Source organism: Bombus vosnesenskii, unplaced genomic scaffold (genome assembly GCF_011952255.1).
Source record: "Bombus vosnesenskii isolate JDL3184/JDL3185 unplaced genomic scaffold, Bvos_JDL3184-5_v1.1 scf7180000013319, whole genome shotgun sequence".
Classification (NCBI taxonomy): Eukaryota; Metazoa; Arthropoda; class Insecta; order Hymenoptera; family Apidae; genus Bombus; species Bombus vosnesenskii.
This window is the reverse complement of record NW_022882964.1, coordinates 1480897-1504165: the sequence shown is the minus strand read 5'-3', so window position 1 is coordinate 1504165 and position 23269 is coordinate 1480897. Positions and strand designations below refer to the sequence as shown.

The window sequence follows — 23269 nt, the reverse complement described above, 5'->3', positions numbered from 1 at the left end:
TAATCGTAATCGTGGAATTCTTTTGTGGAAAGTTTATTTGAAAATAGTTTATCATCTTATACAGCGAAAGATTCATAATTTGTTCTTAAATTTATTCTGTACGCGGAAAATGATGAAAAGGTAGCTGAAAAATGTCTATTATATAATTATTACTGTTAGCATCGACGAAAGATCGTTCGTCGTTTCGCAAAAGATATTCAATTCAATGAAGATTACTCCTGTTTTTATCAAAAGTAGAGAGGTATATTGAATAGGTTTAATCGCACATTTAAGATAACGAAACGATGTACGAGTAGATACAATAGCGATCTAATCAGCGATAAATAGATTTTAGAATGACAGGTGATATAAAGTTTATCTAAATAAATAATTTTTAAATAGTGACCTATGAATAAATTTCTTTCCAATTTCTATCTTTCCACGAATAATCATACCACCGAAGTAAACAAAAATGAAAGTTCGTCGGGCGATTTAAAAGTTCGAAAAACGTCGAAAACAAAATATAAAAATGATCGTTCAGTTTCCCTTTATCGAGGAAAAAGCCTTGTGAATACCTTTTAACTGGTTGGCTATTAAAACCATTAGATGAATGTGTTAGGAAAGAAAATATTACTGTAATAGTAAATCAACAAGCGGCAAATGTCAGTCCTCGCCAAATATCTCTTGATCGATGCCACGGATATTGGTACAAGCTTTATTGCCGCGCGAGTAAAATTTCCGGGTAATGAAAGCAGCGCTGAAATAACTCTCCATCGATAATTTTATATCGGAGATTACGATGCACCGCCGGAGATTATAATCCCCCGGGTTTTATAACTTCCATGGACTACGTTCGTCGCCGGTGCTGTGTGTGTTATGAAATTGAAAAAAAAAAAGAAAAATGAAAATTATTTCTGGCACATTTTAGGCGGTTAATTCTATAAGTAAATCTATCCGATAAAAGGAAACATCGATTGCATTATCAGCGAATGAAAGGTAATATTTCATTTCGAATAAAAGAACGAATGTATATATATGTATATGTACCGTAGGTCTTAATGATATTAAAATCTTCGTAGAATTGTTTGATTAATCAAGGAAGTGTACAAACGATTCACGAACACGAATCTAAAATTGGAATAGAAAATTACGAATACCCATCATACCCATATAACAAATAAAATTTGTAACGTTAGAAAAGAATACAACTCGATCGAAAATGGCTCAAAGGATCGAACAGGGTTGAACAATAACCTGCGTAAAAATATTATAATTTCGATACTTTATCAACTTATCAACTTATACTTATCGTCGTGTAAACATCGCCGTTAAGATATATCTAAAATGATGAATTTAATAAAATCAACAACCAGAACTTTGAGCAAATTCTTTCGATATGAAACGAAATCAATGGAGTTTATTCGAGTGGAGAACGTGGCGGTATCACGGGGACGCTGTGTTCTTCGTCGACGCCGACGTCGACGGTCGCATGCACAGTCGTCCCGTAAAATCCGTGCGGATTAGCGATCCACTAATATATCCCGCGGGCGTAAAAACGCGACGAAGCAGCTGAGATATTCGTTTTCGTCGTTCCTCGGCACTTCGCGTTCGTCGCGCCGCGCCAGCCGGTTTGTCTTTGGCATAAAATAGCTCCAAGTCACGGGGAAAGTAATAAATTTGTGAGTTACAACTTGTCCACGCAGACCCCTAGTTACCTCTCCTCGTTCGCCTCTCTCGCGTTTCTTTATTTCTTGCTCGTCCACCACGATATCTCACCCTCCTCCCCTCGACGCGCGATTTTTTCTCCGTGTGAAAACACGTGCGAACCAGGACACGCAACGGGACGCCACGCTACCAAGCCTTCTTTCTTAGAAAGAAAATTACCGAAAATTTGGGTAAGGTCGAAGGCTCCGGGAACAGGCTGCGTGAATTATCGCGTGAAAATTGAGAGAATTATCGCCTATTCGTTATGCGTGGAAAAATTCGGCCAGAAAATCGATCGAAGATTGGCTTGGATTTAGGTTCAGAAATTGTTGTAGCGTTGGAATGTAAAGGAGCGGCGAACGAGTTGATTATTGTTCGGAAATCAAGCGAACCGTCGAATAAACGTTTCCCTTTGGTTGAATTTAAGTTTGGAAATTTTCAGAATTTTAGAGCAAGTGTCCGAATTATCGCACGAAAGCTTGTCGCTCGTAGATTTTACTTCGTTGTGGAAATTTTTCCCTTTCGTTGTTTGTGGAAAATTTGTCCAGGATTGGGTCGAGTTCGAGTTTGGAAATTTTTGCAATATCGGAATGCGGAAGAATCGGCAAGTGTGTAAATTATAGTATGAAAATCGAAACAATCGTCGCTTTTCGCCGGATCGTGGAAATTTCATTTATTCGTTCTGTGTTTGTGGGATATCGCGGCATAAAATTGTCTCGACATCCGGTTGTATCCAAGTTCAGAAATTTTTGGAATATTGCAATATAGAACGATCGACGAGTACGTGAATTATTGCGTGAAAATTACGAAAATTGTAAGAGTTACAGCGTATCAAAAATTGAGAGAATAAGGAAAATCATCGGGTGAAAATTGTGTATAATTGTGTATAATTGTGTAATTGTGTATATTTGTTGTTTACGAGGTATTAAAATTTACTGAAATGACGAAAAAAGGTAGTATCGCAAACTGATAAGCCACTGAATATAAATTTCTTTGTTTCGAGTGAATATTTCTTTGGTAACTACATTATAGTGTCATAAATTTGAATATTTTATAGCAGCACGTTCGAAAGAAGAAAAGAAGTTTTCGTACTCCATAAAGTTTTATGGATAGGGTTCACCGAACGAAAAATTGAAGATAGAAATAAATGTTTCCAAATTTTAAGGCGCACAGTGCATAATAATATTTAAAGGAACGAAACTTTTTGAATTTATCAATATCACAAAAACAGTAAACCGATATATTGTTTAACAAGTATTGAACGAAACCGATTATAAAACACAGAAATATCCTAATCATGATTTGCTAATAATTATTATTTTCCTTCCACTCGGAGATATTTGTATCTTAGAAGAAGAGGAAAATTGACAAGAATATTTATTTTGTTGTTCAGAACGATTATATTATTAATCGTAAATTACACAAATATTATAATCGTGTACTGCGATAATGAATAATATTCCAACGATACTCGAACAATACTTCTCTAGATTAGGTGCAAAACGTTTGTAATTTCAATATAAAAGTTTCGCGAGAATACCAATTTTCTCGTCGTGTTAAATATGCTTGTAATTTAATATATCTGACAATACTCTGTCAAACTATACTTTTACGATTAATACCGAAACATTCGTATTTAATATTTTTCATTTCTATATTCTTCTTGAAATTCGCTAGAATCCAGGATCAATATACGATGTTCTTGGTAAACGGACAGAACGAAATATCCACGAGCCACTGACCAATATAGATGTCGAATGTTTGACAGGAAAGGGTAGGATAGTTTTTGGCCACATTTCGCCCTTCGAGGATCTTCCGTTTTCACGTCTCGTGTAACTCTGCCACGAATCCATAGCAACGAACAGTAGAACCGTCAAACGATACGACATGTTAAGCCTCCAAGAACTCTGCAGGAGATCTCGTGGGAACTATATTGGAGAATATATCGAGCAAAATATATAGGAAGGAGTCATAATAGCTCTTTGTCTTCGAACGTCATACGTGACCAAATCGAACATTCTCAACCTTTGTTCGTAACGAACATTCTATCCTACACTGAGATACTTCAGTTTAATACGGCATTCGAAAAAATTCGTTTATAATTTCACTAGAATAGAATGGAACATTTTCCTAATTTTCACAACATCACAACATAGTACACGCATTTGTCGATCCTATAATACTCTTTGATACTTCAGTTTAATACGCGTACTTCAGTTTAATTCGAAATATTTACCTATCTTAATTCTATTAATCTTGCAGAAAGTGGTATAGTTAGTGATGCGTACGAAAGGAAGAATTATTCGTGACAAATGGTTCGAAGAAAAAATTGAAATTGAATAGAATAGAATGGAACATTCTATCCTACACTGAGCCGGCATCGAAAAAATTCGTTTATAATTTCACTGTATTTTCTAATTTTCACAACATGGTACACGCATTTGTCGATCCTATAATACTCTTTGATACTTCAGTTTAATACGCGTACTTCAGTTTAATTCGAAATATTTACCTATCTTAATTCTATTAATCTTGCGTTAATAGCAGAAAGTGGCATAGTTAGTGATGCGTACGAAAGGAAGAATTATTCGTGACAAATGGTTCAAAGAAAAAAAGGAATAAGACAAAGAGAATGTTCGCTGTAATCGTAAAATTTTCCTATTGCCGAAGAAGAAGCTAACGATTCGTTAAAGACAAAATTAATTTTTGATACGACAAATGTATTACGTTTATACACGTTATATAATCTAATACTTTATCATTCTTGTGTTGTCATATCTTCTTCAATGTTGAGGAAGATACATATGTAAGACACATATTACGTACATGTAAATACGGCGAATAATTTCTTCGCGTATAATGCGTCATAAATGAACGAAGAGAAAATTCTTGAAAGAGATATGTAAGAAATTTCGTATTGTCACGACTTTTTCAAATTCTCCAAAATTGTCAAAAACAACGTTTTCAAACTAAATATACGATTTACAAATATTTGTACGTGCCATTCAACGTGCATACGTAGCATTCTTCGATTCGTACATATTGTTGGTACATTTTACGATTCTTATTGCAACAATTTCTTTTGTACGATATCGTTTCTCGGAAAAGGAGAACCTTATGCACAAAATAGATCGCGCTACACCATCGAGCGGCAAGGTATTGAAACGTGAAAAATGGAGACCCTATAAATTTCACCGGGTTGAGTAGGCCGTTTGAATAGCGTGTGTCGGATCAGGATGTAGATTATAAGATTAACTCTAATCTTGAAATAATATACAAACTTCGGAACGAGGAAGTTTCAGTGGTGTACACTGGTTTTATCAAAACAGCAACGAAAAATACATTTTTAGTGGGTGAACCGACGTAACGTTATGTGTTCTTCGTCAATTTCGAAATTTCTCGCTGTTACCCGATATGCACAGGATTATTCGGATGTTTACGATCGCACAACAAGCGCGAAGAATAGAATCTACACGAGGTAATTGTGACAGAAAACCCCGTGTGTCGTGTGTTTATTATTTTAAGAACCGAAATCCCGAATTTAAAGAATTTAAGAAACAACAAAAAAATAAATATCCTGTCTTCTTTTTTCATTTCAATATTTTCAGTGTATTTTAGGATTTAACGCGTCCAATAACACGGTCGAAAATCTTTAACAGCATAGAATTTTCCAAACTTCGAGATCTTTGATTTTTTAAAATAAATACTCCAGAAGAAAAAATTAATTCGCATTACTTATCCACGATATGTTAATCTTTTCCCTCTAATTTCTAGCATCTCTCTATAAATCGTCGTCCATTTCTTTTTTCGTACTTTTATTTATCTCTCGAAAGATTTATTTGTTTATCCTACCATTGTTCTAAATTTATTTACTCTATATTTTATTTATTTATAAGTTGTCGCTCGCCATTCTTTCGAGCTGCTCTTTTCCAATCTAAAAAATTTGTTCCAATTTGTTATTCATATCGTCTCCTTTCGCTGTATGTTAAATACATTTTCTAATTGCTGAAGTCTTAACTTACGTTTCCGTGATTTTCGACTCGTCGTACAGAACTTACGACAGTTCTATAGAGCGTTATCTTTTCACAAAAATACGTCGACGTATCGAAATCAGCTGCTAGTTGTTTTCGAACTAACGACGAGTCATCATCGTGTCCCTTCGCCCGTTAGTCGTTTATTTACAACGTGTTACATCGTTTGCATTCTTCTGTTACGTGGATCGTGATAAGTAGCACGGAATCCATGTTTCGAGCTCTCAGATGCTGTTTGCCGAGGAGACATCACCGATAACGGCGACATCACTGCGGCACGGCCGCTTTTCCTAGGGGACTGGCCTTGACAAACAAACCACCTAACCATCGCATCAGCAGGATGAAGCTTATCCTCGTATGGCCATTCGTAGCACTTTACACGTGTTCTCCACGTTAGCCCATCAAATAGACAACCGATCTATTTGCAGACTCGTAGATTAAAAGAAACTATTTCGTGCAGTTTGTTTAAGAGGCAAGTTTGTCGGCGAATTTAACGGAATTATTCACTTGCGAGAAAAATGACGGAGAAAATATATAGAAAATATATAGAATTTCCTAATATATAGTTCCTAATATAAAGTTCCTAATATATAGAAAATACTTCAAAATGATAACAATGTTATCGATCGTTGCATCGATTCAACAACTCAATATTGTTAACGTTGTGTCGTGTATATAATGTCGAAAGAACGTGAGTCAGTTTAATGAAGACAGAGAGCGTTGTGCAACGATGATCGTGAAAAATATGAATCGACTGCGCTTTCGTTCGATCGTGCTTATCGATCGCGAATCGCGATAAGCAATGTTGTAAAATTATTGTTTCATACGTACAACGTTAACTGCGTATTTTCTGGGAGAAACAGTGTTTTCGAGGAACACCGAACAATTGGAGATAGACAAGATGGCAATGGTTTGTACATGTTTGTTAAATAATATATATTAGTAACTGGTAGAGAAGATAAAGTCTCATTCACTCCTTGAAGATGAATTTCGTTCAGTGTTTATATTATATCTAGTTATCGTAGGGCTCGGATTTAATAATTTAAGGACGAGTAAAATTGACAGATCTTCATTCTAAATTCCTTTTTTATTTTCCTCCATCCATCTCTTGTTCCATTTTCATTTTCTTTTTAAATGTGCTTACGTCAGAAAGGCGTTGAGTTCACGCGTTGTTAAAATTTACAATGTGGAGCGTTGTAATGATTTATAAAAGTATTTAATCATTTTCTGTATCTAGGTTCATAATAAAACGTATTTATATTTAAACAACTAAAGCTTGTCTTACGAGTCATAATAGTTTCTCCAACAATTATTATAATAACGTTATGAGTAAATTCTAAGCTTTAGAATAATTGTCAAGGATTAATTGACAGATACGTTTAATCTTCTTTCACGTTTATGCTCCTAACAAAATCTAGTTGTATTTAAATAATCGTAATCCACTTTATAAAGTATATTCTCGGTTCTTTCTAAACGAAACAACTTCTCTCGGATTATATTAACAACGCAGCATTTGCGAACCAGAAATGGCTATACTCGTAACTTCTCAATTATGCTCATTCTGAAAAATTAACGATTATCCTTTTTAATCGACCAAACCAGCTGTGCAATGTTTACTATAAAATGCAACTCTATTTATCCGTATAATTTGGATAAATTGATAACTCGTATGTATAACGAGATTGCGTTCATTGATCTAATTAATTAAATCGTATTCAGATAATTGGATGCATGCATTTACTCGCTCCTTTGTTAAGTTTTAACGCATTCTCTATCTACAGGGTGGTTGGTAACTGGTGGTACAAGCGGAAAGGGGGTGATTCTAGGCGAAAAAAGAAGTCGAAAATATAGAATAAAAATTGTTCGGTCGAGGCTTTGTTTTCGAGAAAATCGACTTTGAATTTTCGCTCGGTACGCGTCCACTTTATCGCGTCTCGTTATAACGGATCTCACTGTAGATCGTTTTCTCGATGGAAAAATTAAAAATTTTTATTCTGTATTTTCGACTTCTTTTTTCGCGTAGAATCACCCCCTTTCCGCTTGTACCACCAGTTACCAACCACCCTGTATATCTCGAATCCTACTCGATACGTAATATTTATATTTTTAGAATATACGTATAACATCGATTTAGATACAAATTGCAAATCGAAACTGAGGAAATTTGAAAAACTAGTTACGTAATAACCCGTGTAGATACGTAGCTATAAATAAAAAATACTTTGTACGATAGTGAATTTGTAATTGAATTTCTGAACCGAGTAAACAGCAACCCTTAAGGAGATTATACGAAATATTCAGATAATATTTATATCTCTGGCAAGCTTATTTTCTGTTAAAGATATAAAATATAAGAACAAATATAAAGACAGAGTCTTCCCAGAAAATGTAGAAAATTTAACTACTATAAAAGGGGCAACACGTACGAGATACTAACGCACATAAACGATGAATCTTCCTCGATCAAACGCATTAATCGAAATTGCAAACGTCCTTATAAATCAAATCCGGTAACAACAGAAATGGCAAAACCTCGGCAAGAGTTCGACAAATTCAACATTGACGGACATTTCTTCCCTGTGGATGCGTTTGAACTATACCCGAAGCATTTAGAGAGACAAACTATGCAAATTGCCAAATTGTTTCGAGTATTTAACGTCGCATCTCGCGGATGCAAACAGTCTGCGCCTGTTTTTACGTTTCGAACGTTGGTGAATAATATCCTTGTTGGTCTATACGGTACATGCGTCTCTCACTGGGACTGCGTCTCGAAGACAGCCAACACGCGCAGTAGCTCGTAACACGGTTGGCAATATCCTGGAAGAGTGACACGCGCGTTTTCGTGGTCCGTGGCTGGCTTGTGACACTAAATCAGAGCCCGAGTTACGCGCCGACTAATTGTGAACCGCCTCCCTCCTCCTTTGCCGCCCCCGTGGAAACCAAATATAACTAAACGGAGCGAAACTAAACGGCCTGGCCGATTAACTTCTCCGTTGGCTGGCTACCACCGACAGCTCACTCTCGCCAGCCCTATTCTCGACTACCACTCGTTTGGAGCCGAACGAACTTTTTCTTTTCTTTTCTTCTCTATCCTTTCCTTCTTTTCTTTTTTCTTTTTTTTTCTTTATTTTCCTGTGGCAGTGGAGCACCCAATGTGAATAAATAACGCGAGGGAAAAGTATGCTGCCGTTAATTACGAGACAAAATAGTGCTTCGTCGGGGTTCTCGGGCTGTGAAGTGCGTTTTTATACGCGCGATTTTTCACGTACGCTTGTTGCAAACGAAAACACGAGTCTGCCATTCGAAACGATGTGTTGTCAGCGTGAATCGAATATTTTTACACGAGCTACGACACCGTTTGTTGTCGTTGATCAGTTGCAAGGACTGGTAGGTGTTTCTCTGCTTGTTCGATAGTTTTGTGCCCTCGGAAGTTACAGTGTATGTAGTTTACTTGTAACGTTCGTTGCATTCTTTCTCGCCACGCTAAATGAACGACCGGTGAACCAGTTGAACGGTTCTCGCTTTTTTACTAAAATTGTCGAACATCGACGAGTGAGGTAGTCGATAAATGTTATACACCGTAGAATGGTAAAGAGTGTTGAAGAATTTGGTAATCATAACACCAGCATGTAAATAAATCACGAAAGTTACAAAAATGAAATCGGATAAGACTGACTCGTATTGGCCCAACATTTATTAAGCAGGACAAAAATATGGAAGAGAAAGATATATAAGTATCGAAAAATAGAAAATTTGTTTGGATAAAACGACAAGGAATAGGAGAAAGCGTAAGAGGAAAAAGACGGAATTCCAAAAGATAGAATTTTCCTATAAAATTCCACGTCTGTTGGTAATCAGGATGTTCGATTACATGTCACGGTTAGAATACATATCTCGGTATAAAAGAAGAATATTAAGAAACTAAAAGAGGAAAGACGCGAAGATAAGATAATCTGCTTGGATAAGAAAGGTAGACAAAAGGGCAGGGTCGTTTACATTTTTTCACATATTCGACAAACCTTTGCCTTGTAACTCTTCTTTGCCACTTTGCCGCTCGAGGAAACACCTTTGTCGTCTTAGAAGGGGCGAAACTGACCCCGCGGGATTCCGGATTAGTAACGAAATAAGTTAGTAAATAGCGAAGCTTGCGGAGAGCTTAGACGATGTTGCAAGAGGGTGTGATGCGTTTTGCAGTATGGGCACAGGGCGACTTCCGGGACGAGGTGACCGGGGGTTTGGCGAGGCTCGATTTGACGGGTCACGGAGCTCACACTCCCGGTGGCAGCAACCCCAGTACACCGGGTGCGACACCCACGACACCCTCCGGTGGATTTTCTACCGCACAGCCTAGGTCCCGCACGAACACGACACACAGGCCGGATATTCGAAAAGGTACGCCTCGCCACTTTACGAGCAACTTCTCTATCGCAACCCCTTCCTCCCTGTTTATTCGTTTCACCAAATCAATTCGTTTGACGTTTCTCCTTTTTTTTTCAATTTTTTTTTTTTTTTTTCTTAACGTTAACCTTCGTCGACGTTGCGCTTCTTCGTGATAGAGTGGTTCCGTTTAGATTCGTTTGTCTTCGAGGTGATTTGCTTCCAGTTAAGTGGAAATTGCGTAACGATAGAAATCCGATAAAAAATTGTTAGATTTCGATGTAGACTATGTATTTAGACAATAGATGCGGAGTAGTTAACGAGAATAGCTCGTAACCAAGAGTGGTATAGAGGAGATAGATAGTTTAGCTCGCTTCTGCATGATCTTTCCTCTTTTATGGTTATTTTCGACGAGTAAGGGGAATTCGTAGTTCGTGGAATTAGTATGCGTAGAATTAGTCGGTGTACGTACGTGCAAATTGTCGAAGAGACATGATTTAACAGTTTCACAGGTCTGTAGAATAATCCAACGAATGAAACTGTTTATCGTAGAAAATATTACAGACGTACCGTTTTAAGATTTCGAAATGACTTTGACCAAGTATCGTTACTACGTGAGCTGGCGAAAGCAAGAACAAAAGATCCACGATAAGAAACTATCGAATTTATCTTAAACATAATTTGTCTTGAAAATACGTATTCGATACTTTTGATCCACTTTTTCGTCTATAACAGACTTTCCTGTATAACGTTACTATACAGCTTCGTCCTAACGATACTAACTAGCTTTTATCAACAAACATGTACTCGCGTGTTAAATCATCCAAAACCAAGAAACTTTGTATTAATATCACGATCGAACACGTTCTTCTTAACAAAAATCTTGTAACAACAAGCTTCTATGATACGCTTACGTAACCTCGATCGATCAACTGAAAAGTTTATTTTAACACAATATTCTCGATCCATTAAACTGCTGTGCAAATAATACATACATAAATAATACAAATACACAGAGTCGCGTGTCATCTTTGCGCGAGGAAAGGCAAAGGCTCGCGCATCGATCAAGTAGGATAGCATGGAGATTCCAGCGGGAAACGATGCCGAGCTGCCGTCTCACGAACGACTGTGAAATCAAATGATAACAGAGAGTGCCGTTGTCGGGTGCAGCAGGAGAAAGACGAGGAAAATGCTGGCGTCGTTTGTTTGCAGGTTTGTTCGGCACTTAGCCGGCACTCTCGCAGCCGCCCCAAATCCCTGCAAATTGAAATATCTCCCGGAGTCTTACGGGCCTGGTTAACAACAAACCCCGGGGACGGATCTCACTTCACTCGTTGTAATCCCGAGACGAGGGCGAGGCCTCTCGTGCTCCTTCGACCGAGTCCAGCACGTTCCTCTCATTCGCGTCAGTCAGCCGTGAAAGATGTTTGAATTCCACATACTTCGATGAGTAACTCTCGTTTCGACGAATTAATTCCCTGAAATTTATTCCATATAAATTGACGAGCTTCTCTTTTTTTTTTTTTTTTTTGCAATATCGCTTAAATTTGTTTTTAGTTCGGCCTATTATTTTTTGGGGGATCGATCTTCATGGAAATTAGGATTATGATAACCCGAAGAATGAATACGTTGTACGTTCATTCGCGCTGCGCGTTGAACTGCTTTTATCGTGGGGAAATTTCATTGTAAATTGCGGCCAAAGCGAGGAAAAATTTGTGCGTTAAGGAGTCAAGTAAGAAGGACGATGTAACTGTATTTTGGATATTGGCGAATGGAAAACGAGCCGAGATAAGATTGAAAGAAGAAAAGATTTGAAAGTTAAATTATTTCCTTGTTTAGACTTAGATTTAGCATCTTGTAAGTATAACTAACGATTATACTAACTTTATTTCTTGACTATACTTCTTTTTGAATAATTCCCGTGTTTTTTTTTCTTCTTTCATAAATATTTAAAAGTTTTATATTCGTACTCTTTACTAATACGATTATATATCTTGTTTTTAGATATATTTTGACAATCGTCTACTCCTTTTTTTGAGAAATAATTACAACGCGTTGAAAATTGTTTGTTTGTTAGTCTTTGTTTGACGGAATCGAACTTACTCCGAATTACATCTGAAATCTTTCGTTTCTCCTACGAATCTAAATTCATCTTGAATAAAACACGAAGCAAATATTTTTCAACGATAAGATCGGTATTAAGGCAATTAACGATGCAAAATGACCTATAAAGTACATTATTCCTTCAACTCCTGGTAACTCTTGTACTCTTTGTCATACGACTGAAATATCTTGTTCCACGAGAACAGTGAAACTTCATGTACGACATTACAAACCTAGGTAGATTAGGATCATACTGAATAAATTGAAACACGGTGATAAAAAAAAAAAAAAAAGTCGAAGGTTCTTCGTGACGCGACTTAGTTGGTATCGGAGCGACCTCATGTTGGGTTGCTACCTCTGTAAATAGAAACGGTCGTCTTAGTTAGAAGATAGTTAGCGGCATCATCAGACGCAGTGATAGCGGTGCTCTTTGAAAAAAGAGGCAATCGATCACACGGCTGTCAATACGAGTAAGGGAAGCTGGCGATTTGCTGCCTGCGGAGTCAGGGGTGAAATACCCTCACCTGTCACTGTCACGGTCATGACAAACACATTCGTGTTATTCTCGAACGGCAGGGTACGGTCTAGCCACGGCAGAGATTACCGATCAAACGGTCTAATCGATCGATGATCGTCACGTCGTACGGTATTACGCACATGTAGTATAATATATCTAACGAGTTACGCTATTAAATATTTTGTTGATGGATTTTGCCGAAATTAAGATTTAACAAGGTTCGCATTTAGGTGGTCCCTTAATTTCACGAAGATTTCGATATATTTGATTAATTACGAAAGCTTTTAAACATCGTAGCGGGAAAAATGGAATAGAGAAACAAACAACGGATATTCCGCTATGCCACGAGTGACTCACATTTTGCTGTTTCACGCGATAAAGATCATTTCCCTCGTTACAACGTGGAATGTGTGATTTATTCAAAATACGAGACTCGATTTGTTAATCGTAAAGGTACATTGAACTCTCGTAGTATAAGTGGCATGGTTTTCTAGAGAATGTGATATTTTAACACATTTCAGATGTTGCAACACCAACAGAGGTGAAACACGAATTGGGCGCCGGTGGAGGAGTGGTCTCTCCGGATGGTGTAGTTGGGGTAAATAACGCGGACGATAAGGATGGAAAGAAGAACAAACGTCAAAGGCGGCAGAGGACGCATTTCACGTCCCAACAACTTCAGGAGCTGGAGGCCTTGTTCATGAGGAATCGGTATCCGGATATGTCGACCAGGGAAGAGATAGGTCTGTTCACGAAGCTTCCCGAGCCACGAGTCAGGGTGAGTGACGATTGTTCTTAATTTAATAGTCCGCGATTTACTTTTATGCAAATTTATATTTTCACGAAATATAAGTAAAAGGAAAGAACTTAAACGGAATTTTGTCTCATCTGTGAAAAATCGTAACGTTTACTCTGCTTTGAATATTTTATAGATCTCTGCATATTACATGAATTCTGTACACTTTCTCAGATTTTGTATAAATGCATAGAAATTCGCAGTCTACTTTCTTTTCTACGATATCGCTGAGAAATCCATTTTTGCGCTTTGCTGGTAGACAAATACTCTCGATCGGTCTTTGATTAAATTGTTATTTTCGTTAATATCTTTATGATAATCGAATGCTTTCAATTTCGTTTATTACGATTTTTGCAGAGGGAAGAATGAATGTTTTCTCGAATCGTTGTCATTTTTCTGAATTAAAGAAGTAATATTGATTTACCGAATTTTGTCTGCGAGGAAAGGAACATTTATTTTTGCTAATTGTTCAACCGATACTCAGAGTACGACTGGTGTTTCGATTGATTTACAGTACATCACTAGAATACTCGGGGACTAAGCGAGTTTATCTTGCTTGCAGCGCTACAAATAAAAAATTAATCTTACATTGCGAAACATGGTGCAGTTTGATAGCAAACGACTATTACGCAGTGTTTATATGTATACTTATATTAAATAACCATTACGAGAGTTAAAAGTTAAGATGCGATACTTCCATAATTTACTATACGTAATATATAATTCTATTCTTATCAAAAAGTGACAACTTTCCTATACTTTAGAATGAAATTTGATCGTAACGAAAGATTGACAACTAGCTGAAAGAATGTCATCTATTATCGCAATAAAAGTATTCTTATGCAAAATAAATCAATTGCAAATACAATATATAAGTCAGTAATAAGCCAACTTGAGTTGACAGCAAATTAATATTCGTATATTATCAGTAATAAAGAACAGTATAAGAAAGTATTCATTTAAATAATTAATATCAATAAATAATCATATTAAGCGCTGTTTAATCGGTGAATCCAGACACTTTAATTCTAATTTTATCGAGTACTAAATAATCGCGATTATTTGAAAGATTTGCAAGACTTATATTTGAATTAAACTTTCTATAAATTTCCATCAACGAGTCTATCGATCTCGTGACTAATTATTTTTTACGGAAGACACATAATCGTACAGATAATCGATAATTTTTGATGAATTTTTCGTCATTGCGTGAAGGTAACGCATCGCTATCAGCGTTTTCTCGCTTTATCACCGGTTGGGCGAACGTCCATCGATCATGCGTCTAATTTCGGACAAACAAATTTTGGAGAATGGAAATTCATCTATCTGCGTCGACGTATTGTTTTTCCTCGTTGCGAACGGAGTTGCTCGACTCATTCTGAAAGATTCGAGTCAGAGCTCGAACACGAATCAGGGTGACGTGAAATCGAGTTGATCAAAGTAGCAACAGAAACTTACAATGGGCGCATTGATGCGTTGAAGTATCGATTACAAAGGCAACAATTCATGCTCTTTACTGGCCGATACCTCGAGGTCTCGCCAGTCTCGCGTCTGCAGACATGGCTCGTGACCGGAAAATGCCATTTCTTTGCCCACCGAACCTGATATTTTCGAGAAGTAGGCGGTCAATTTTTCTGCTTGTCTTACGCGTCTGATGTGTGAAGTTCAACAACGAGAATTTCGAACGTTAGTCAGTGAGAAATATGACTATCAAGGAAAATCTTAAACCAATGCAGTGAAATACGTGGCGAACTGCTTATTAAAACATAACATACATTCTACTTTTCTATTTGTAGATTTCTGGAAGGTAATTTAATTTCAATTAATACAAACATGTCACTCGATTTTATTCGTTCCGTACGATTATTAGATTCCGTCATACTGCGATTTGTAGCACAAAAATGACTAAACTTATTATATCGTATCTATATTAAAATCGATAATTATTGGAAAGATATTTTGCAAGTAATCAAAAAGAGAACATCGTACGTTTAATAGTCGCGGAGATAAAAATTCTTCTGTGAAAGTAATTTTCGTAAGGATCGTCAGAGTCTGTAAGCTTTAAAAGTCTATACTTTTTAACCAATTTGGCGTACCTACACAAGTCCCATAAAACTCTTTTACAACTCTGTAACACATTATAAAACGTTCTTCCGTTATCTAACTCATCGCATAGCGCTCTAAAAAAAAAAAAAAAAAAAAAACACGACACTGAGCAAATAAATTCATAAACTTAAATATCGAAGGTTACGAGAAACGCTGAAAGGAAAAATAATATCGAAAGGACCAACAAAGTAAGCCTTCTGTATCGTGAACGAAGAAAAAATTCATCGCCAGTCGTTTCGGGGTAAAACGCGAGCAAACGAGACGAATCCACGTCTCGTTCCACAATTTGAGTTGGATCAAGCGACCGGGACATGCTTCTCGACTTGACAATCCTCGCGGTTTCGTGCGTTTCAGCAAGGCTTTTAGGAACGGTCATATCAGTGGATGAGAGCTCGGACGAGAAACATAGGGATCGAAAGAGAAACAGGGATGGAAGTGGGCAGGTATGAGGTCACGTGAGGTTGCGCAGCTCACAAGGGAAGCTTTGCGCCGGTAAGCCCTTCTGGATTTATAGAACCACACGGAGCATGGCACGGTATTCCCGCCACGCCGCTATACGCCATGTACCAAAATTCTGCGGATCCCAACTATCGTGGAACCACCGATGCGTTCGCGAATTTTAACGTTTTCATCGAGACACCGCTTTGCTCGCTTTCTTTCGTTTGGCTTTGACGCGCGGTTAACGGTAGTCGAGGTCGATCATCGAATAAGGAAAACGCTACAGGAAAACTGATATTAGAGCATAGTGCATACTATATCCTACTCGTGATGGGTCGTTACATTTCAAAATTCAGAAAAGTAGAAAACGAAGTATAATAATTTTGTACGGTCTTTTAATACGGTCTTTCGATACTTCAAATCCTTCGAAGGAAAAAGTAATTCATAACGAGGAATAGTTCGTGAAAGGAGTATCGTTTGGAGATTTCGAAAATACCGAGAGTATATTTTATTCTTGCAAAAACGTAATTATATGTAAGGAAACCAGGAGAGCAAGTGGAAAATGGTTAATTTGTACTGCAATTTGTGCTAGCTATTTTGTAATAAATTATATCTCTTGCTAGTATTTACATATTAATCGATCAAATTCCAAGTACATTACATTTCCTATCGTTTAGCAACACTTTAGAACCCGATAAACACATACTTTACAGTATAAAATATAGATATATGCCTATACTTTCTGTAATCACCGCATATACATAAAAATTTCCTACGATAAACTGTTCGAATACTTTCGCAAGTCGCTATACAAAAAGCCTGAAATCTTCGCGTTAACCTTATGGATAGACTGCTCTCAAAATTTTCAATTTATCACACGAATCGCGTGTGGCAAAGCACGGTACGTGTTCCCGTCAGTCGAGCCTGGAACGCGAGGCGAAATCGTGTCTACGGTACGAACCGCGATCCTTGTCGGATCCGTTCAACCGTGCTTTCGCGCTGTTGTGTCGTCCTTCGGTGGAAAGTTCTACGTGACACAAACCTGCAAACGGCGGAATTTACGCGAACCGATTCCGACGCATTTAGTCAATTCTAGCCGCGGCATTACGCTTAATTAATCCCGACGCAACATTTAATGCTTGCCGATAAATGCGCGAAAGCTTATCTATTTTGTCCACGGATTTGCCGGTATTTCAACCGATATCTGAATGGGGTGGTTCACGACCTGAGGCGAAATCGTTCGAAAGAACAGGCTGATTCGATTCGTTCGATAGGATATTTCGTGATAATGCTTCGTTTGAATTGATCAAGTTTAAGTCGTTTGAATTTAAGTAGAATTGGTCAGGTGTGTTACGATGAAAGTAATAGCAGTTTTTATAGCGATTGTTTACTATAAAACAGATGGAACTGCTCGTTCCTAAAATTACATTCTCCCTTGCTTTATGGTTTTTCTTTTGTATTACAAATTACGTTAGGATTATAAACAATACGACGATTATTTTCTGTAAAACGAATAATGATATACGTTCCTAAAGGGCGTATAACAGTCTACGTATACGAAGGTTATATTACCACATAATAGCAAACAATTTGCATTATAAAAATTCATAGAACTAGGCTGGCTCGTTGTTATTTTATACTATTTGTTTCATCGCTGCGCAATTTATATCACAACAACGGAAATTTATTACCGGTGCCTTCACATTTTTTCTCGGTGATTTATATGTTTCTCATATACCCACGTAGCTTCAAAACTAGATAATCCGATTTTTAAATGAAATCTCGGCATGCGTTAAAATATACGTAGATTTATGTTTAAGGGAAATCTATTTCAAGACCATCGGTTACGTTTGTTATAAGAAATTCGGCAGCCGAGAGTAACATTGTAACTCGAGTAATTATTAAACTAAAAGTATGATAACTTTGAGTGTTCAAAGTCTCAAAATCTTGAGTTGCTTCGCCAACTATAGGATTATCGTTATGAACTAACTAAAGGATTGTCAATTCGTGGATTCACGCTCGACTCAATAGAATCGCAACTTTCGGCCGCGAGATATTCCGCGACAAGGCAGTTTCACAAATTACCCGATCGTCGTCAGTTTGCCGAAACCAACGAATAAGAGATCTCACAAATTCCATCCATTCGACGGGTTCGATTTTCATCCTGCCGTCGCTTCGGCGTCACTTCACGTGCCGTCGATTCACAGTCCTCGATTACAGCAGTCTATTCCGGCGCGTAAAAGATCCAGATGCGGACGTTGTGCCTGCAGAACGAGTCCCAAGAAGTATAGAAAAAGGAAGGCACAGTGGAAGCAGGGTGCAAGGCGTGCAAGGTTGCAGAGAAAGAAGGAGAGGACGAGAGAGGAGAGAAAGCGCGAGAGGATAGAGAGAGCTGGGTAGAGTTATCTGCAAAGAGGCAGGCGTATGTTTCGGTCGGTGGCAGCAGAGCGCGGCTGTCCGAGATAATCCGCCGGTGATTAAGACCATAAATCCATCGGCGGATTAGTATGGTTGCACCGCACACCGCGTGGCGGCGTCGTTGCACGGGACTCTCTGTATGCTGCAGCCTCCGCTATAGTACTGCAAACGTGCATCTCTCCCTTTCTTCCTCCCTCTCTATCTCACCCTCGTTGCAGCCCCTTCCTCTTGCTGCCCTTCCACTCTCTCGGTGCATTCCCACTGTTCCTATCTACCTCTATCAGTTCGGTATCGTTCTCGCTTCTTTCACCACCCTCGCGACGGACACACGTCGCTGATTCGTGTGTTGGTACACCTGCTGGAGGAACAGAGGAGGCGTACAAGAGACCGACAGAGTTAAAGCGAGGTAGAAAACGCACACGCGTAATGTACAAAGAGAGAGAGAGAGAGAGAGAGAGAGAAATAGAGAGAGAGACAGATAGAAGGGTTAGAGAAAGGCAGATAGACGAGTAGAGGGAACGAGAGGGGCCGAGCTTACACGCCATGGGAATGGGAAATGGGACGCCACGGAATATAGGTGGACACTAACCGGTATGAGAGTGAGGATTACCGGGTGTCATCCGTATTCGGCCGGGTTAGCGGCTGTCAGCGGCCAATGCCATCGCTATATATCAATTATTACCTTTGCCATTGCAACGGCCGGTTGCATTCCGATGCACGCGTTGCGCCGTACTGCACTGCGGTCGTCCGGTTGCATATCTCTTCCGTAGACCGATTTGCATCCGGTATGCGAACGCTTTGACCCTCCCCTCTCTCTCTCTCCCTCTCCCTCTCTCTCTCTCTCTCTCTCGCCGCCCCTGGATGAACCGCGACTCGCCTTCGTTTCACCATTTACCTCTCTGTCTCGGTCTCTTTTTCGCGCCAAGCCATGTACGACTGTCGCGCTCCAACGCGAATTCCGGTTATACGCCAGGGTTTAACGTCTAACCAGCTGTTGGCAGGCCGAGCCCGCCACTTGCCAGCTCGTAAGTTCTCGTGTGCACAAAGGCTCAACGCCGGCTGTCTTCGGGATTTCGCGGCGAACGCCGCCCGATTCCAGTGCTCCGCTCTCGCGTTATGAAGCCTTTGCTGCGGCCGAGCAAAGATCTCCAGATTAACGGGCCAGTGATTGAGCCTGTAATGGCGCGGATATCTGTTACGGTGATACGCGGGATTTAGGGATAAGCAAGACCAGCTTTTCGGCCGCTTCGTTTGATTCAGGGACAGCCCTCCCGCTTTTCACCGCAACAGACACACTTTTTCAGGGAAAAACAATTTTTAGCGACCGAGGCCGGTCTGGTTTCGGGATTTCGTTGGATATTTTTTCAGTGCGATTACGTGGAGGCTTTTGAAGTTGGAGGAAGATAAAAGTTTAGTATTCGTGTAGAATTTAGGGTAGATTTGGAATTTATTTCGATATATACGACATTTTTTAAATACCTGTATATATGTATATAATATATGTACCTATGTTCATTTAATAATTTGTTATAAAGTATTTATTCGATTATATGTATAATACTATATGAACGACGCATTCGTTCAAATATTTCATTAACCTGATTGAATTATACGTTTTACTTTATTTCATACATACAAAAAGTAAATGTTACTTATGACTGAATTAAAAGCGTCAAGTAAAATAATCTGAAATATATTAAAACAATACGTTGAAATATCTTACTCTTTTCTCGTCGAGATTTCTTGCTATTCTGTTTATTAAGCATTAAAACTTTCACGAATCACAGATACCTTAAAATAATTGTATTACGTATATTAACATTTGTAAATTCTGAAATTTGTTCATTATATTCCATGACTTAACAATTCGGTACGTACAAACATCTTCACCGTTTAAAACGAAAAAATTGTTTATAGCATCCACATAATATCGAATTTGTAGAACGTAACATCCAATGATTCGGTACAAGAAAGACACGTCTGACGATCGTTTTAAGACGGAGGTATTGTTCTACAGTTCTAAACGTTGTACAGTAATATTTTTATATAACATCGATTATTTTTTTTAAGATCGGATTTGAACGCGCAGTGATCCGCGAAACCGAAAGTTCTCGCTTTGCGAATGCAACTTCGTGAATTCGGGCGAACGTATTCTTTGATGAGACGATATGATGGTTGTATCGGAGATTTCGAGGCACGGTAAATCGATTGCGAGCTGGTACGCTGTAAATCGCACGCGAAGTTAATACCGTTGCGGACGGGGTTGGAAAACGTCGAAGGCCGCCATGCGTGATCTGCGATATTCCGTTGGTGGATTACCAGCGTGAATATTAACCTTTTACGGTGAATTGTAGTCCCGAAGTAACGTTATCGAATTTCCGGATTTATTTTCCGCGGCTGCTCCACGGAATATCGTCCGATATTAAAACCAACGTTGGCCGTATATATAGAGGACCGATTAAATTTGCACGATTTCTTGATATGGATTTTAGCGTTGTCGGCTGGTATACATGGATAGTTAATATAATAGACAGTATTATGATTATGATATTGGTATCTTTAGTCGATAAGATTCGTGTTACAATATTTGATTTATGGTCGAAGTAAAATATAATAACTGAGAATCTATTGTACTAATATAGCGTGTTTCTAAAATGAGAAGAAAGAGAAGAAACTGAAAGTACATAGTGTACAGCTATAGTGGTAAAGGACAAATCAATAATCGAATGGTAAAACACGCTATTATCGAATAAATTGAAAGTTTCTTAAATTCTATTGTTAGATGATTTAAGGATTAAAAATATCTGCCGGAAAAATGAATTAAAAATAAAAGATTCTATTATTGACGCATTAAGGATCGAGTAAGTAAGAATCAGGAGCGAAATAACGCGTAAATGATATGGAAATGCAAAGATAGTTTTACAATAACAGATTTTCGGAGAATTTACAAATTTGACTAAGGGGTATTATTTCTGCGATCGTTTCAAAACGATCATAAACGTGTAAAACGTAAAGTAATAAATTTCTCGATAGGAAACATTAACACGAAAGATAACAAACGTGACGAGAAATTTGTCTCAAATATATTTAATCAGTTACACGCGCTTGTACTCTGAGAGATAGCGATCTAATGAATCTAATTAGATTATCATTCTGTGGAATAATTTACAGTTGATAAACTAGAAAGGAACACATCATTACATTACACAATTAAAGATCATATTCTGCGCCAGATATTTCATATCTTCCATTTATAAAATTCAAAGTTCAAAATGGCACAGATGTAATGATAATTGCAACTAATCAATCCACCTTCCGGTGATAAGTATTTCACGGAATTCTTTCTTATCGCGAAAATATGTAGGCATAATCGCTAATCAGTGACGTTGAAAATCCTTGTACGAACCACAAAATCGTTATTTACAAACATTAATATATACAGAAGTTGATTCAGAAAAGAGTGGGATAAATCCAAAGGCGTTCTTTTACTAATTCATAAATTACGAGTATTAATAAATTTTTTCGTAAGCATAGCAAGTAACTTGGCTAATAAATGTCACGAACAAATTTTACAAATTACAAATCATTCGATATATTGTGACATTAAAAGTAACGTTTTATAATTTTAATGTGAATAAAATATAAATGTATAGGTGCATGGATTAGTAATAAGATAACCAAATACGATTGATTTTTTTATATGAATTAATCGTAGGCATTTATAGTGAGAACAACAGACAACAAAATGTTTCAATAACTGCTGTTTGAGTGACAAATTTTAAAACGATTTTCGAACGAAGAAAAATACGAAAAGGAGAACACAGAAATTTGAATCCACTTCGAATTTTACTTCATAGATCGAGTAAAATCTGTTCGTAGTTTGTAGCAATGAGATTCGTCCAATCGTTACTGGAAGTCAGTTTGGCCCGGATTCGAACAATGGTCGAACTCCTCTGGAACAACGTGGAAGCCAAAAAAGAAACAGATCCATCGTAAACCCTTTCGTCGCGGGAAGCAGGTTCCAGACAATCTTCGAAGCGATCGCGTTAACGACAGATACAGTTTCTGACTGTTGGGACGCGGAACGAAAGAAAACAATGACGAAAAAGGAAGGAAAAAGAACGGAAGAGAAAAAAAGGGGGTGGATGCATTGAATTCGACGCGAATCGATAGCGCGCGTAACGCAATGAGCCGTAACTATTTATAAATTACAAAGGAATGGAGGAAGCACGAGAGCTAGCTGGGACACGGCATTAAAAATCACGTGTTCCGCTTGAGCTCATAATCTCGTATAATCTTTTGCAAAGTTGTTAATACTCGCGGCTTACGGGTGTTAATTTAATATCCATACAGGTACGCCAACATTGAATATCCGAATCCCACTGGCTGCAGCTGTACAGTCCACTACCACAACGATAAAAAAAATCCATAAAACTGCTCACACCAAGAGAGAGAGCTAGCTGGCTTCCCATTCCATGTCGTACGCCGGCTCATATGCCGTTTGTATCGTTCAGTGTTGCCCTCCGGACCACTTTAATACAAACGATAATACTCGCTTCCGTCGCTTTCCCTTCTTTTCTTTTTTCTTTTCTTTTTTTTTTTTTTACCCAATCCTTTCCCCTTGGTCGCAACCGTCAAGAATTCGTCCGATAGCGCTGACTAATCTCAATCTTTATTTTTTATTTTTATCGACGCATGAAGAGTACTATCAATTATGGGTAATATAATTGCAATGGCATCTTTTATATCGTGTCGATCGTATCGTGTATCTTTGATTTTTAAATTCTCCATGGGTAAGTG

General features: G+C 38.1%; 1 protein-coding gene across 6 annotated transcripts in view; it reads left to right on the top strand.

The window, feature by feature from the left end:
- The window catches only part of LOC117235724 (pituitary homeobox x), a 44058-nt gene that overhangs the window by 9870 nt on the left and 10919 nt on the right, over positions 1–23269 (top strand). For 2 of the 6 annotated variants that reach the window (XM_033498024.1, XM_033498023.1), the window contains exon 2: positions 13233–13489. In XM_033498024.1, the coding sequence (XP_033353915.1) occupies positions 13233–13489 (257 nt within the window). Of the gene's footprint in view, positions 1–9908; positions 10107–13232; positions 13490–23269 lie in introns of all 6 variants that reach the window. The other 4 variants (XM_033498025.1, XM_033498027.1, XM_033498021.1 and 1 more) reach the window with 3 other exon arrangements.